General features: G+C 47.3%; 7 protein-coding genes across 7 annotated transcripts; 4 read left to right on the top strand and 3 right to left on the bottom strand.

Moving 5' to 3' along the window:
• Positions 1-1,741: 1,741 nt before the first annotated feature.
• Positions 1,742-2,974, top strand: TGAM01_v209475 (L-lactate dehydrogenase (cytochrome); the record flags this gene model as incomplete). The annotated part of the gene is made up of 1 exon (XM_018809929.1): positions 1,742-2,974. The coding sequence occupies one exon, from the start codon at positions 1,742-1,744 to the stop codon at positions 2,972-2,974; it is 1,233 nt and encodes a 410-aa protein (XP_018656899.1).
• A 1,375-nt stretch (positions 2,975-4,349) lies between these two features.
• TGAM01_v209474 (hypothetical protein) lies at positions 4,350-5,098 on the top strand (the record flags this gene model as incomplete). The annotated part of the gene is made up of 2 exons (XM_018809928.1): positions 4,350-4,515; positions 4,572-5,098. 2 exons carry the CDS (start codon positions 4,350-4,352, stop codon positions 5,096-5,098), a joined length of 693 nt encoding a protein of 230 aa, XP_018656898.1.
• A 339-nt stretch (positions 5,099-5,437) lies between these two features.
• TGAM01_v209473 (hypothetical protein) lies at positions 5,438-6,796 on the bottom strand (the record flags this gene model as incomplete). Its single annotated transcript, XM_024550564.1, has 2 exons — positions 5,438-6,061; positions 6,119-6,796. 2 exons carry the CDS (start codon positions 6,794-6,796, stop codon positions 5,438-5,440), a joined length of 1,302 nt encoding a protein of 433 aa, XP_024404709.1.
• A 493-nt stretch (positions 6,797-7,289) lies between these two features.
• Positions 7,290-8,549, bottom strand: TGAM01_v209472 (hypothetical protein; the record flags this gene model as incomplete). Its single annotated transcript, XM_024550563.1, has 6 exons — positions 7,290-7,552; positions 7,613-7,904; positions 7,970-8,051; positions 8,113-8,324; positions 8,375-8,445; positions 8,516-8,549. The coding sequence occupies 6 exons, from the start codon at positions 8,547-8,549 to the stop codon at positions 7,290-7,292; spliced, it is 954 nt and encodes a 317-aa protein (XP_024404708.1).
• Positions 8,550-9,109: 560 nt separating this feature from the next.
• On the top strand, positions 9,110-11,236 carry TGAM01_v209471 (hypothetical protein; the record flags this gene model as incomplete). Its single annotated transcript, XM_018809926.1, has 2 exons — positions 9,110-9,253; positions 9,407-11,236. 2 exons carry the CDS (start codon positions 9,110-9,112, stop codon positions 11,234-11,236), a joined length of 1,974 nt encoding a protein of 657 aa, XP_018656896.1.
• A 204-nt stretch (positions 11,237-11,440) lies between these two features.
• On the bottom strand, positions 11,441-13,157 carry TGAM01_v209470 (hypothetical protein; the record flags this gene model as incomplete). Its single annotated transcript, XM_024550562.1, has 5 exons — positions 11,441-12,013; positions 12,066-12,326; positions 12,401-12,687; positions 12,752-13,069; positions 13,124-13,157. 5 exons carry the CDS (start codon positions 13,155-13,157, stop codon positions 11,441-11,443), a joined length of 1,473 nt encoding a protein of 490 aa, XP_024404707.1.
• Positions 13,158-13,833: 676 nt separating this feature from the next.
• On the top strand, positions 13,834-14,754 carry TGAM01_v209469 (NmrA-like family protein; the record flags this gene model as incomplete). The annotated part of the gene is made up of 1 exon (XM_018809924.1): positions 13,834-14,754. One exon carries the CDS (start codon positions 13,834-13,836, stop codon positions 14,752-14,754), a length of 921 nt encoding a protein of 306 aa, XP_018656894.1.
• Between the last annotated feature and the right edge of the window lie 1,455 nt (positions 14,755-16,209).

Raw genomic sequence — 16,209 nt, 5'->3', positions numbered from 1 at the left:
CACAGAGGGTGCCCTTCCGGCCTCTCCTTGCGAACGGCAAAAAGGTAACCCTCCCATCTGATTCTAATTTTTCAGCTTTTCAAATTTTTTCCCGGCTCTCTGGCCTTTCCCCCGCACAAAACGCCTACCCTAAGCGTCATGCTGATCGTATCGACCGCATACAGGTAGAATGCCGGAGAAGGACATTTCGGAGTGCGTATGCTTTAGACAAGTACCCCAACATGGCACTGGGAAGACAGTTGTTTAGTTGTTGTATTGCTTATAGCTAAAGACCTAAATAACAACAGAACTAAACTAAGGGGAAAGGCTTGGCTTTTTATCATAATACAAAGCAATAGTGAATAAACAGTCAGTGAATGAACAGCAAGTGAATGAGGCGGTCTGGTTAATTCACCAGTGCCAGAGGCGGAAGCCTGCGTCGGATGACAGTCACACATGACGGATACCAACAAAGACCACGCACGTATCATGATGATGACATTGACCAAGAGCTTCCATCTTGTGTGGATGATCAACAGATTTATGCCGCAAATTAGCACTTCCAGGGAGCAATTTAGGACAGAAATTTAACAGAAACCAACCAAATCATTGTATGACGCGTTTGCAGTGCCTTGAGACTCGCTTCAATAGATAGCCTTTTTGCATTATCGCCAAGGAAGAACATGTCAAATCCCGAATATGCCCCGATATGATACTGACAATAATCAGCTATAGAAGGTAAGGAAAGGGGGGCGTGATCGTGACGTACTGACGCCAATACCGGGAAGTAATGGGTCAACAAGCAAGATTATGTGTAATATCAATGACCTCCGCGCCTGCGCTACTCCGTTCTGTTGCTAGAAAAGAAAGCACCATTTTCGTAGATGGCCCGTTCTAAGACGGATATCCGCCTCCGTTCGCTAGCTTGGGCCTCCACAACCCACAAAACTCTAAAACACGGCAGCTATTGTGGGAGAGACTGTCCCGCCATCCCAATTCGCTGTACTAACGGGGCCGTCCTAGCAATCATCGGTCGCATTGAATCATGCGGGCTCCTGAAAATGGAGTTCCGCAAAATGGAGTTCCGCCGGTGGTGGCTATCCCGAATCAACAGCAGATGTTTACTAATCTCTTCTAAATGGGTCCCTTAGATAAAGATCCTTTTCGATATGTCACGTGCGTTCATTGAGATTAGCGTCTCATTGGTGTAAGTAACGTTTGAGCCCACTGATCATCTAGGAACGCCTGGTAAGAGAAGCCACTTAATTATACACAGTTCTTCTCGGGTTCAACGAATCTATCTATAGGGTGATTTTTCATTAGTATATATAGTATGTTTCTTTATATTCTGAAGGTCCATTTTTGCGACCTCTGCGTTTTGGGTTATAAAACATTTGCTAAAACTGTTATTGAGCCGTATCCAGGACTCTATGCAGAAGGGCACGATTTTATGGAGCTGCGATTGAGACTCAACGCAGAATAGACAGGTTTATTGATGTCATCGTGTCAATGATGTCACTTCATGTCACGAATACCGTCGAAACTACTAACGTAATAATGGATATTCGGCAAGTTCGGTAGTTTCTTGCCTGAACGTGTATGCGTGGGATTGTCTGGAAAACTATTAAATACAGGCTTGATAGGCACGCAAAAATCGCATCTCCAACATCAATTCCGATTGTTACTACTGACTATTACTACTGACTACTCTATCTTCCTGTCACTCTCGCTTATTTGCAGAAAGTCTCAAGCAAACCTCGGAATGGCGACCAACAATACAGCAATCACCCAGGCCGATCTGGAAGCACCTCTTGCTTATGAGGCTGAGGTCTACCGAAAAGGATTGAAGTTCGAGCGGCCGCCGTTCACTTTTCAAACGACCGATTGGGAGCCTCAAGCCAAGGAAGTCCTTAGCGCTTCTGCCTGGGGTTACGTTTACGGGTCAGCTGGTCAGCGAGAGACGCATAACAAGAATTTAGCTGCGTTCAAAAAATGGGGCATAATTCCTAATCGACTAGTTGATGCGAACTATCCTGACTTATCGACAACCTTGTTTGGGGAAAAATTCCAATCACCTATCGCCATTGCTCCGGTCGGAGTACAGAAAATATTTAATCCAGAAGGAGAGATTGCCACTGCTACTGCTGCATCAAAGGAAGGCGTGCTATATATCATGTCCTCGGCCTCGAGTACAAGTATAGAGGATGTGGCAAAAGCAAATGGAGAGGGCCCACGTTGGTACCAGCTCTACTGGCCTTCAAATGAAGATAATGATATTACTATCAGCATCTTGGAGAGGGCCAAAAAGGCTGGATTCACTGTGCTCGTCGTTACATTGGACACATACATGCTTGGATGGCGACCATCCGACATGAATAATGGCTACAACCCATTTCTTCGACCTGATTCAATCGGAGTAGAGATTGGATTTACAGACCCTGTCTTCCAGCGAAAGTTTAAACTTAAACACGGTAAAGATATCAAGGAAGATCTGGGTACCGCAGCTGCAGAGTGGGCGCGCACTATCTTCCCAGGCAGGAGTCACGGCTGGGACAACTTGAAGTTTTTACGCGAGAATTGGTCCGGACCCATCGTTCTCAAAGGCATCCAAACCATCACTGATGCTCAGAGGGCCGTTGCGGCCGGCATGGACGGAATCGTTGTATCTAACCATGGCGGGAGACAGCAAGACGGTGGTCCAAGTAGTCTCGAGCAACTTCCCAAAATCGCTAGAGCTGTAGGCGACAAAATATCGATCCTGTTCGATAGCGGTGTTAGATGCGGCGCAGATATTGCCAAAGCACTCGCCTTGGGGGCTTCCATGGTACTTGTTGGTAGACCCTACGTATATGGACTGTCCCTTGGGGGCGAGGAAGGTGTGAGACATGTTCTTAAGAGTTTGGCAGGCGAGTTGAGTTGTACATTACATTTAGCAGGTATCCCTGGGGCTGGGCGGGACATCCTCAACGAAGACTGCTTGGTCAGGGAAGTTTGACACAAGACGCAAAATCAGCTTTCAAGTTGGCGCATGTTGTAAGGCTGTGATTAGGGCCGAGTCAGTAGTCATTAGCTCTTTACTATAGATGGTTATTCCACTGATTCCTCTATGTTAAAGTACGGCTCAACGAAAGGCGGCCCGTGAAGATAACACTTGGTACCAATTTATCAGTTTGTGCAGTGTAGTGAACCGGTTTTCTATAGGGCTAGTACAAATAGCTCTCCAAAGGGGAATTAAGGATACAAAGACTTCTAGAAACTAATGGAAGACACCCATACCCCACGGCCATATTCCACAAGACTTAGATTGGAAACCCCCAGCTTTTCTTCTGTTTATTGGAACGTAGCGTACGCAAGATCTGAACCAGCGGCTCCTACCGCCATATTGCCCAGCTGCGGTCTACATGTAACTAGGATACTTAGCGGACATTGTTGGACATCAGCTGCCAACGCTGTCAGCCGTGTATCTGACATTGGAACGTGATGATGACAAACGTGAACCAACTGGGAACTGGCTGAGCATGGGAAGCGACTAGGTGTGCTAAAGTGGGCTGCGAAAGCAATGCATCGTCAGAAGTTTCTCCGTGGCATTATTCTGCTTCTGCCAGCAACTCAAACGTATCTCGACATGTGTGCGAGAATACCCAAGGCTCCCAAATTCTCGACTAATTTGGGCATCCTCTGACGCTCAAAATATCATATCGGCAAGGCATATCCACTCTCTGTCGAGACTTTGCCATCCTATCGCCTGCACACGAATTGATTGGATTGGCCGAAGAAATCTACTCCACAGCTCTCATTGGCTTTCACCCCGTTGTGACGACTGGTTCAGCCTGCACTCTATATTCATTTCACGTGTTATCGGGCTTTCAGATCATTTGAACTTATACTTTTCCCTTGTCAATCTATGTCAACCCAAACCCATCTGTGGAGCTGCAATTTGTGCGTTATCAACGTCCAGTCTCGTCCCTTGACTACTTACAGAAACAAGACGATCCAGTTAGCTTGTATGTAATTCTGCACCAATTCTCTAACGCTAGCCCAAGAAAGTAGGTTTTGCTAGCGCGTTCTCTCAAAATGAAGCTACGACGGTAGCGTACTAGATAATTTCCTCACTGGGAAATCCCCCATGTGGAAACTTGGAACCCATGAACGTCTATATTAGGATGCGGATATCCTCAGTTTCTGGTGGAAATAGAACTCAGGGAGTTAGAGGATTTAATTGTCAAATCGACTTCAAGTTTCGTATTTACGGAGTCGAGAGTTACTATCGCCGGCTGGTTATGATGTATATAAAGCGGCGTGCTATGTACAAAGAGGCAAACTTCGTGGCTAACAATACTCTCACTATCGTCATCAATCGATAAGTCATAATGAAGTTCTCTCGTTTTGCGATTGCTATCGCATTGTCAGTAATATGCAGTACCAACCGGTCGTGCGCGCAGACACCGCCGGGATTTTCTCCAGCGACAAATAAGTCACTTGATGCGACCTTTGCAGGTACAAAAGCAGCTCTTGGCGGCTCAGTCCCCCTTAGCGGTAGGTGATGCAATAACGGCTATGCATCAGCAACCAGGCTAATGAACAATCTATAGACACAAAAGCTTCTCCCCTGATTACGGCCGTGCAGCCCCTCAATGTATCTTCGTCCCACATAGTAATGATGGTAGACCTTGACACTCCTGGCGGTGCCTCTAACAGAAGCCTTGCGCCCTACCTTCACTGGCTCTTTATGGTGCCAAAGGGGGCCACACGGCTGCATAACGAAACAAATTCCACATCTTCAATCGCGCCGTATGTTGCACCAGGACCTCATGTCGGGGATGGCCCGCACCGATATGTCATTCTTCTCTTCGCAAATCCTAGGTCATCTTTCACCATGCCAGTAAGCTTCCGGAATCGCAACTTGACCGATCTGTACGGTCGCGTCATCTTCGATGTCAACAAATTTGCCACGGAGGGTCATTTTGAAGTTGTTGCCGCTACTTGGTTCGAGACGGAGAGAAAAGCGGTTGTCCCTATCACCTCAGCTGCTAACTTGGGCAGCGTGGATTCGATGGCACTATTTCCTTGGACATCTTCTTTGTTCATAATGGGTCTCGTATCATGGATGATGATGTGAGGAATATTACATAGAGTAAGGCCTAACGTACGTTGATGCTGTCGTAATGAGTTTGGAAGACATGTTGAGTGTGAAGCCTAGGTCGGAATTACGAGAACTCAAAGTGCTTCAGCTCCAAGGGGGGGACCACCAGGGGTGGATCCTCCGGCTTAATTTGAGGTTGTACGGTTTAACCATAGCCGTGTTTCTCTTCAAAGGCTTTAGACAGCACAGCAGCCACATGATATAGAATATATTAACTAGATACTATGTTACAGTGAGACTCTGTCTATGCCCTTTCAGATCCGCGTTTGATATTTATGAATATCACGCAGCCTCAACAGGAGATCAATTGTTGTGCTATGCCGTCCGAATTCTTTCAATGACCATCGAGCTCAAGCCACTAAACGGCTTACGAAGTGAATCGTTGATGGTTGTGTGCGCCAGGTTACTCTGTCTCAAAGAGGGACTGTACAGTGCCACAATAGTCAAAGGTAGAAACATACGAAGGTATGCGCAGCCAATATGCTTCGGCAGAAGATATGAATGGCACTCGAGAATGACCTGGCCATTTACCGTTTCAAGCGATTCTGCGCTAGGACATCTAGCAGACAGCGAGCGGACTTTGGAAAGGAGAATACGCGCCGCTGAAAAACACGCCACTGTTAAAGCAGAGAACGCATCATAGTATGGGCTTGTGGAGCATGACGACAACAGGATCTGGCCACCATGTCGGTTTACTTCTGCTTTGTAATCAGCCCACATATTTTCGATCCTCCCATTGATGTCGCGGGAACAAGCAATGATATCGTCGTTGAGACCACGACTTTGTGAAAGTAATTTTTGAAGGATAAAAATTTCGAGCACAAGCCGGCTCACGAGAGGCTCTTCCTGGTCCGCTATTATCCTAGATACAACGGCCCAAACACCTTCATTCAACAGAAGATTCTGACAGAATTTTGGCGAGACACTCACTGCAAAGGCCTAGAACCAATTAGCTATCAGAAATGGTGGACATTACATGTGTACATTGACACTAACAGTTTGATATATTACATGCGCAGCAACTCCTCTGTGGACGGCGACATCTTCAGACTTGTCCGCGGAGGCTAACATTTTCCAACATGCCTCTAAGTGGACATAGTAGGCGGGAGGATTTGTCGACCAGATTGCTTCATAAATCGATAACAATACCGTTGTGCACATTTTGAATGTGGCAGTGACGCCAGATCCACCGGATAGAACGGCAGCATATCGAGATAATGCTTCTCCATACAGCCGAGATGCTTCTAAGACAAGTGTGTAACTCTGAAACATGACGCCACAGAAGGCTGTAGCCGCGGCTCGAAGAGCAGCTTCAAGAATCAAGCCGTTCTCTCCGGACGAGACAATTCCGAGAGCATAGAGCCATGATCGCTTTGAGGGCCCTTGTCCGTTGGATGAAATAAAGGATACGAATTGGGAAACAAACCCAAGAGACGTAAAGGCTTGAGAAGACGGCTGCTTGACTACAGCAACGGAAACATTCCGTCGGGATCGTGCCAACGCCTTTTGATATCGTGCGGTTACGAGACTCGTCTGATCCAGGATTATGGGCCCTTGGATCGGCCCTGAGCACGATCGATTGGTGATGAGGCACTGAAGACATGAAGGCTGGCCGCCATCACAGCCGATGCGCCGTTGTCGACACGCTTTGCAACCACGACTCCGCCGAGGCATATCTTGGCCTGAAAAGAGAATCTTTTGCGAGGTTTCTTTGGTAGTCGCTTGCAATGTCGGACTGGAAGAATCAGTCTAAATAGAAACGGGATGTTAGTGGTAAGATACGTGTATTGAATGCATGGATTATAACACTAGCGAAACCTTCCATACTAAGACTAGCGCTGAGCTGATCTACAAGTTTCGGTGAGAACCTCGGAATACCAGCCCCTTTTACCACTATGAGATTGTAAATTGTTTATTTACAGCTAAAATCCTGCTTGAGCTTCGGCGGGAAAAAATCTTTCCTCATTTGCATTTCTGAGATTGTGCGAGAAGGTGTATTGTTGTTTCGATAATACGGAGTAAATAGTGGTCTGGTGAGTCGTCAACGACCGAAGCCTTTGTCCACTACCAACTTGAACTACGTACATTTACTGATGACTATGTGTATGGAGCCTTGGAAACCGCAGGAACATACTCTGCGGCCAAAGTGGATATCCACTGGATATTCTCATGGCTTTCCGTTCCACACCTTTGAAAGGAAATCCTCCATCTTGGTAAATTCGTAGTCAGGAAACCTTTGGTTCAGCTCGTCAGACACATCCCATCCGCCGTCGAGACTGCTGAGTAAAATGCCAATCACAATGATTTTCCCCATGGTTTGCGCGTCTTCCTCTTTAATAGCTGAATGGGTCCTCTCAAAGCGCCACGGGATACTGATGTTTCCAGCTTTGAGATCATCGAGCCGAACCTTTGTAACAGTAAAAGGGCGACCTATACCACATTAGAACGAACACCTGTAAACATTTGATGTACCTTGCAGATATCAAATACCTCGGACTTTCTCTCCAAGCTTGATGACCTGGGAAAGAGTGGCTCGGTTACCCTGAATCCCACTAATCTCTGGCCACTCATTGTCGGAGTCGATAGCTTTGGCAATAACTGCAGCGCTATCAGCCGCTGTTGTCAAAGTGATCGTAACGTCCTCGTGTCCGTCAATGACAATGGCTTGGAGTTTTTCATAATTGATAAAGCTATCCAAAGGAGCAACGTGCTTTGCTGTTTGATACGGCGACGCGAGGTAGTCCAAGAAGAGGCCGGGCTGGAACAGGGTATATTCAAGAACCTGACACATTCTGAATGAGTATAGAGCGCCAATTTCAAAGTCGTTAAATGAGGCATGATACATACCTTTCCGTTTGCATTGAGCTTTCGCAAGTAATCTCTCGCAACTTCTTTCCCGCCATACCAAGACATGTGAGCGGTTCCCGAGCTGTGAGCGGTGGTTCAATACTTGCACCCAAAACTGCGACTACATCTGAGACATCTCTTACCTTCCGTACTCACTGGGTGCAAAACGCTTGACACCAGCAGCAACAGCCGCATCAATCAGCTGTTTCTGTGATTCTTGTCCTGATTCGTACATGATCTGAAGAAAAGAGAGCAGAGTGTGGGTTCCCTTGAGAGCTTCCACCAAGGCACTCTGGTTGCTATAATCCACAGTACGCCAGGTGGTTCCCGGAACAGCATCATTACTCGAAGGATCCTATACAAATGTTAGCCTTCCTGAGTCAGTAATGGTCCGAGGCCACTGACTCGTCTGCTCAAAATGGTAATGTCGTGTTGACCTGTAACAAGAAGCGCATCGATGATCTCTCTGGCAACGGCTTTTGGGTTCAGAATTGTCCCGTGTTAGCTCGACTGATTAATGTGATTTCGAACGGCGGGAAAACATACGCCCAGAACCGCCTGCGATAGTGACTTTAACCATTGTAAATCAATTTTGAATGATGAGCGTTGCTGATTGGAACTGGATGATGTATGCAATATGCTGCGTTGTTGTAAGCTTGTCGAGAGAGATACAGCGAGGTTTAAATAGTTTTTCGCGTAGGAGAAGAGCTGATACCACGACACATGGTTTACATAACTCATGACTTTACTACCAATGATCACCGCGGGCGACTGTGTCTCTGTAGCTTGAATCGGAGCATTGTTGATGGATTGGCAATTTGTCTAAGCGTTGACAGGGCTCAATGTCCAATCAGAGAGAGGCATTTGTTCCGCCGCGGTCGAAGCGCTGATTCAATGCGGAGTGCACGCTATAGCTGTTTCTCCGCCTAATCCCACTATGGCGAGGTGCTTATTCATTCCGCCGCGGTCGAACCAGGTTGAGTCCATCAACGTTACTTGTATAGCGATTTCTGTCTCTGCCGCGGCGGTTGACAATAATTCGCCGCGTGTAATGCGTGTTCCATTGGTTCATCACCGATTCTCCCTTCCGCCTCCGAAAAAGAGATACTGAGACGCTGTTTCGGCACATCCGGCTGAATAATGGCCACGGCAATCTCCAATAGCGACAGAGGCGGTGGCCAATTCTCCACACCCAAACGGAGGAAGATTCGGAAAGGCACGCAAAGCTGCTGGGAGTGCAAGCGAAGAAAGATTCGGTGTACTTTTGCCGCTCCAACTGAGTCTGTATGTGATGGATGCAGAAGTCGTCGCGTCAAGTGCCTCAGCCAGGAATATCATGACGATACAAGATTGACGCCGGCATCTGATAAACAAGGAAGCAATCTTGACAAGACTGTGTGTTTCTTCTTCTTCAGCCTCTCAATCAACATCTTCTAGACTGACACCAAAAAGCGCAGCCAAGCTGGCGGTCCGTCTGGAATCAAATCACCATCCGTACGCAACTATATAAGCAATGCAGAATCTCTCATCAACTTGCCAGGTGATAATGAAGGAATCTCTCAGCAGCTTCTCGCCGCATGGCCAAGCCAGCCTGAGCTCAAGACCATATCACAAATAAAAATTAACAATACTTTTATGCTATTCCATGGCGTCACATGCATGCCATACTCAGACTTTACGAGCAACAACCTACCATCGCTTCAAGACGTGTTGGAGCCGCCTCTGCCAGGGTCCCACCCAATCTTGATTGCCCGCAGGCTTCTCATGCTGGGCGTTTTTCTGCAAAGCGGCTCACTTCTGTCATCTGAGTTGCAGGTCATCATGTCTCGGGTCGTCGAAACAGCAAACAGACTGGTTGTTAGCAATGACGACCTGGCTGGCTCGCTTGAAGGCATCGAGTGCATCATGATGGAGAGCATGTTTCGCAACAATGCGGGCAATCTCCGCGGCGCTTGGGTCTCGAATCGCCGAGCCATGACTATGGCGCAAGTCATGAGCCTTCATCGATACAGAACCACTGTCTCTGCTAGTAGCAGCGACGGTTGGAATGCTAGACCTCTGCCGAAAGCAATTGACGCTGAGACGCGACATCGTATTGAGCCTCAGTTCATGTGGTTTCGGCTAGTCGCTACAGATCGATATCTATCCTTGATACTAGGGCTGCCACAGGAATCTCAACAAGACCCCCATTCCGTCTGCTTGGAGCCCAACGAGCTCAGAGATTACGCACTCGTAGATCGCCTTGAGCGCTTTGAGGTGGTGGCCGCGGGACTCATTTTGCAGCGAAACAGCACAAACATGCACAACCTTGACGCAACGCTCAGAGTGGACAAACTTCTTCAAGAGGCAACAGCTTCAACGCCTGCCCAGTGGTGGCTCCCTCCCGAGCCCTTGTCCATCGCTGGTGATTCTATGGAGGCTTTCAAAGAGACGCTCCGACTCATGTATCAGCTCACCCATTTCCACTTGCTTGCACAGTTACATCTGCCATATATACTCTTGACTTCCAACGACCGGAAATACGACTATAGCAAGACGACGGCCATCAACGCGAGCCGGGAGATACTGTCGCGGTTCGTCCTTTACTTTGACGGTAGTTCCAAATGCTCCTCCTACTGCCGCGGGATTGACTTTTTGACCTTTATCGCTAGTATGACGCTGTGTATTGCTCATATAAAAGGGCATTGCCAGCGGCATATTGGTGTCAAGAACAGCGAGACTGCCAGCGTCTTTCAATCTCTCGTACACCAGCGCCCTCAAGACATTGGATACATAGAGCGTTTAATGGACAGTATGGAACACAAGACAACAAGAGACAACAACCCCATCACTCAAACAATTACCAGCAGCCTGCGACAACTTGTGGCCATCGAAGCTTCTGTTGCCAGTCAGAGTTGCTGCACTGCAAACTTCTCTTTCCAAGTCGGTTGCGATGGGCTTGAAAGTAGCGGGATCAGTATGCATATGAAGAATGATGCATTGAACATATACGTGCCTTACTATGGCACCATCAAAATAGAGCGAGAAGTGCTTTCCCGCACGTTTGTTGAGAGCCATCTTGTTTCGGCAGACTCCACATCACACATGCCCTTGGAAGCCTTTCAATCGCCTACTGAAAGATCTTTTGTTACGGAGACTCTTGGTGAACCAATTTTGTCCAACAATCGAATTATCGAGGAAGATAACATATTAATACCAGGTATTGGGGAAGACTTTGGTGATTGGGCACTTGGAAGCATGGATTTAGCTTTACTAGACACAATATGAGCCAGTCCAACTTTGAAGACTAGCATACTAGCCTCGCTGAGCTTTCAATAAATAGTAATGTTTGAACAACCAAGGGTAATAAAAGAATGGGGATGCGGAAATCCGGAAGAAAGCTTTTCATAATTATAATAATTTAATAATAACCTAGTACAGAGTAGATTACACTTGCAACATCTCAATCTTCACACCTCTCTAAACCAAGGCCTATACAAAAAATGGAAGCGTAGTGTTCGAGCTGATGACAGTGCTTATGATGCCAAGATAGTTGACCAACAAATCACCGTCTGCGTGCAGATCCTGCTGCACCCAAACAGACTCTATCATATCTCTCAGCTTCCCAAAATTCCTTACAAAACTATCCCTCTCAGTCCTGCCAATTAGATCGATGATGGCTGTTCGCCGCTCGTCCGTGGATGCCTCGCAGGCCATGATAAGTAGGGGGAAGGCATGTTTACACAAACAAACCATGACGATTCCGTCAAAAGCCTCTTCAATCTCAGATTCTAAGTTGATGGAAGACTCCCATTGGCTCTGTGAGGCTCGTGCGAGATAAATTCGTGTGGCCAGCTGCCATATTTTTACGCCAAGTATAACGTCAGCGTCCGAGTTGGCCAGACTTAACGTGGAAAGCACGTTTTCAGCTCTACTCTCAAGTATTTTGAGGCTGTTGTGGTAGTCTTGGCTGCGACTTCTTGGATCCCACGGGTCATACAGTTTGTCACATGTCTCGGAGAGCAGATTCAATATTGCGTGTGTGGGATTCGGAGATGGCAACGCCTACGGATGCATGTTAGTAGATATTATCAACAAGATCCTCAGTGGAATTTACTGGTCTGTATCTCGTCAAAGTCAGATGTTGATCGTCTTTGGTGTTGGGGTAATTTGCAGCTGTAGTCTCTGGAGGTAGCGACTTGTGGCGCCAGTGATATATGGGAAACCGAGAAACCGCGTTGTAGTAGTAGGCCCAATCAAGAACATGATCGATATCGTTTCCGTGCGCCCGATCTTGGAGGCTACTTGCCTGGGCGATATCTATAGCTCCCCAGACGTACCATAGCCACTCGCATGAGCTTCCTGAGGGGAGTAGGATCTGCGTGGATATGAGAGCATTTGAGTACAACGATCATCTTTCTTGGTAAGCGTGTACATGTGCTGTTGACTCACCTCAAAGGCACTAAGCAGCATCGATGCAGCTACATGTTGAGCAGCTTCGGCTGGGCTCAACCGCCCCCCTTTCACTGGAGCAGATAGGTACTGGAGTGCTAATATCTTGAGTTTAATAGCCTGCTGGTGGAGTCCGCTGCGGTGGAGCGAAGAAAAAGAGAGCAGCGCGAAGAAGAGAGCGAGGCCTGGGGCTGAGTCTCGGGCTAGGGCCATGTGTATAAGTGCATCTCGAATCTGGACACTGTCGGTAGTAAATGTGACCAGGGAGAGATAGGCAGTGTCGTGAACTAATGTGGATGCCCATAGTAAGCTACATTGCACATCACACATAGCGCCTCTTTATAGACTTACAATGCTGGATCAAGTCTGTATACTTTGAAGATGGCTGAGGCTGCATCCATAGCTTGGGAATAGAGCGAATCAGAAGATGTGGCTGCACTCGCAGGGTGATATCGCGGTATACTTGCATGTCCTGCGAGGTTGTGTTGACAAAGAAGTTGTTCCGGCAGTCGGAACTTACAACCGCTGGAGGAGAGCCTGCCACAATGGCTCGCTTCCTGTCGTTGTCTCTAGGCCACGATAGGCGCATCTCGTAGCCTTCGCATTTCCGCTGGGCTCGAGAACACTTGCGACAGGTGGGCTGATGCCCGTCGCACTGAATTCTCCGGGCTGGAGTTACGCGATCAGGCAGGATATCTTTCTTTGGGACGCATGTCTACGCACCTGTACACGTCCAGCAGCCTTTTCGGTGATTCATGTTCTCCTTTTTCCACCAATTCTTAGTCTCGGTATCTTACGCAAATCCGGTTGTATGGTGTTCTTGGTCATCAGCTCCGGCGAAATAGTCGTTACACGCATGAAGCTTGCCCAAGTTGAACATTTGCACTCATAAATGTCTACACCATTCGCTCTTTATCAGGTCCACCAGAAGCAACTTTTATCGAGGCTTGAAAGCATTTGTCATCGAATTGACGTGGCTTTGAGTAGGAAGGATTCAGCATGACAGCAGCCTGCGAAGGAGTCTCAGCCACAGCCCGATCCGGCTCGGGTTTGAGTCTTATCCACCAGTTCCGAAACCTTTTTGGCTTCGACTCTTAACACCGGACCCACCGGAAGCAAGTATTCTCGAGGCGCTATACCCTTTTTGCCATCTTCAGCGGACTTGCGGTCGTCGTCGTGTACTTGGCAAGATTTGATGAAAAGATGCATTTCTAATTGAATAGAATGGGAAATTTAGGTAAGGGATGATCCGATTCCTATATGGCGGTGACTTATGACCAGCACTTGTCTATATGTATATAACCCTCATGAAGTCCCGTAACAAAATGTAAAATTCAGATTCAATCACACAGCTCTCATAGCGAGATCATCCTCATCAATAAACAAAAAATCAATTTTCCCTACTTCTCATTTCCGAACAAACCAATTTCATCATGGCTACCTACCTAGTCACTCAGGCAACCGGCCAGCAGAGCCAATCGGTCATCGCCCATCTGCTCGCAACAGGCGCCAAGATCCATGCCGTCGTCCGCGACCCTGCAAAGATTCCAGCAGCCTTGAAACAGCAAGGTATTACCATCTTCAAGGGCGAAAGCACAAACTTTGAAGAAATCTTCCAGGCGGCACAAGGCTGCCAGGGAGCTTTCCTAAACACTTTCCCGATTCCAGGAATCGAAGCCCAGCAGGCCAAGACGATTGTTGCGGCATGCAAGAAGGCAGGAATTGAGAATCTCGTCGCCGCCACCACCTTTACTGTGGAAAATAGAGCCTTTTGGGATGATGAGGCTACGAAGGAGGTCGGATTGCACGACTACTGGGTATCCAAGGCACAAGTCGAGGAGGCCGTCCGCGCTGGTAATTTCAAGTCGTACACTATTGTTCGACCCGCCGTCCTTCATACCGATTTCATGCTGCCAGGCGTTCACCTCAATTTCCCTGCGCTCGCCGAACGTGGAGAGCTGGACCACGCCTTCAATGATGGCGTTCCCATCTTTTATACAGACATACAGGACGTTGGAAAGTACGTCGCAGCAGCCTTTCAGGATCCAGCCAAATTCGCTGGCCAGGAGATCAATGTGATCAAAGACCTTCTTACTGCTGAGGAAGTTGGCGACATCATTTCCAAGGTTAGCGGGAGAGATATTCCAGTGAAACGAAGGGCCAATGTGGAAGTAGAGGCATTGCAGGCCTCTGCCCACGGCATGTTGTTCCATCTATGGGCGAACAAAAAGGACTTGACTCCTTATGTGAATGTGGCCAAGGAAACTCAGGCCAAGTATGGCATACCTTTGACTTCACTGGAAGCGGCGTTGCAGAGGGACAAGGCTCGTCTTTTGGAGTGTTTGCCGGCATAATCGCCATGTTGGATATAGCAGCAACCTGATGTGGATATCTCCTCTTAGCAAATCAAGTTATCTTTAGTTATGTACTCAATAAATCTACAATTTGCAAAGAAAATTAATTATTATACTAAATTGCTTAATCCGCATGAAGTAGTACCTATCCATTTAGTTTCCGCAATGACATACAAAAGGATTTTATACTTTTTGGAGTCTATGATGTGGTTCTTATTTGAAAGCGATCAAGTTTGCTCTTCCGCCGAATTTGCCGTGTGCTTTGGCACTCTTCCAATTTATTTCCCAAGATAGAGAAGCTGAGTCTGACTTAGTCCTGACTAGATATAACACCTAATCTAAGACTCTGTTGAAAGCTATAAGCCCATTTGGCAGATCGAAATTGGGGGCAAAACTGCACAAGTTTATGACTCCTCCAGCGACAGCAATGGCATTCGGCTCAACTGAAGTAGAATAATAGTCAGCAGCTGGCCCTCTCAAGTGATCCTCCGTTGATGATAGTCCAGAGTCAAAGCCAGTTCGAACCTGATGTTATGCAGTTTGGAATAGATGTATCAATCTGGGGTACAGCACCCAGACGGTGAAAGGCAGGTAATAGCCCATCTCATATACTGCACCCGGATGAGTTCGTCAGAACTTGGAGGCAGCGAACCAAGAACATCGACATTGTACTCAAGCAATTATTATTATAGCCACCTCTCACTGACACAAGACATTAGACAGGTCAATCACATCACAAGTGCAGTGATCATTGACAATCTGTGTACTGTCATCGGTGAAGCAGGGTCGTGTATATGATGCGCTGGTTGACAGGCAAGACCAAGAAAATCGACTGAGACTGTTTTCACCTCTCAATTATCAAGACTCTCTGCTTCAATATGGAACCGCAAAATCGTCCAATTTAGTCGAAGCATTGTCATGAGTTGTGGCTTCCGCCATTGTAAAGCAAGTAGAAGCCCAGCTGAGGCTAACCCCACAAGGTAGAGACAAAGCCCGGCAAAATGAATATCATTGGACTACTGTCGAAAACAGCCTAGAATCCATGTTGAGAATTGAAATCATAAGTATTCTGGATGATTACGGTTCTGGCGGCTACATCGTGTGAGTGGCTTCGTCATAGTATCTGGGCTTATAAGCCTCAGAGGTGGCGATGATCCGACACCACCAACCAACGTGCATTTCAAGCGTGGCTAAGCACATGCGTATACATGTAAATAAGTACTTATAAGTAGATCACAAGCATGCCCTATGACTGCAGTATCTGGTTCTCGAGTCTCATTCTTCTCTTCGATAATATTGTTTGTGCTTCTCTACTCTATCCCCTCTCTGGAAAACTACATGGATTCTCCAACCACCTGCTACGATGTCCTCATTCTCGGCAATGGTCCCGCCGGTCTATCGGCCGCTCTACTATGGCTCGCGGCGATCGTCTGCCATCCTAAGTCCAGGATCCTA

This window comes from Trichoderma gamsii (assembly GCF_001481775.2).
Source record: "Trichoderma gamsii strain T6085 chromosome Unknown Scaffold_46.2, whole genome shotgun sequence".
NCBI classification, from domain to species: domain Eukaryota; kingdom Fungi; phylum Ascomycota; class Sordariomycetes; order Hypocreales; family Hypocreaceae; genus Trichoderma; species Trichoderma gamsii.
The sequence above is the reverse complement of the archived record's forward strand: the minus strand, read 5'-3'. Positions and strand labels throughout refer to the sequence as shown.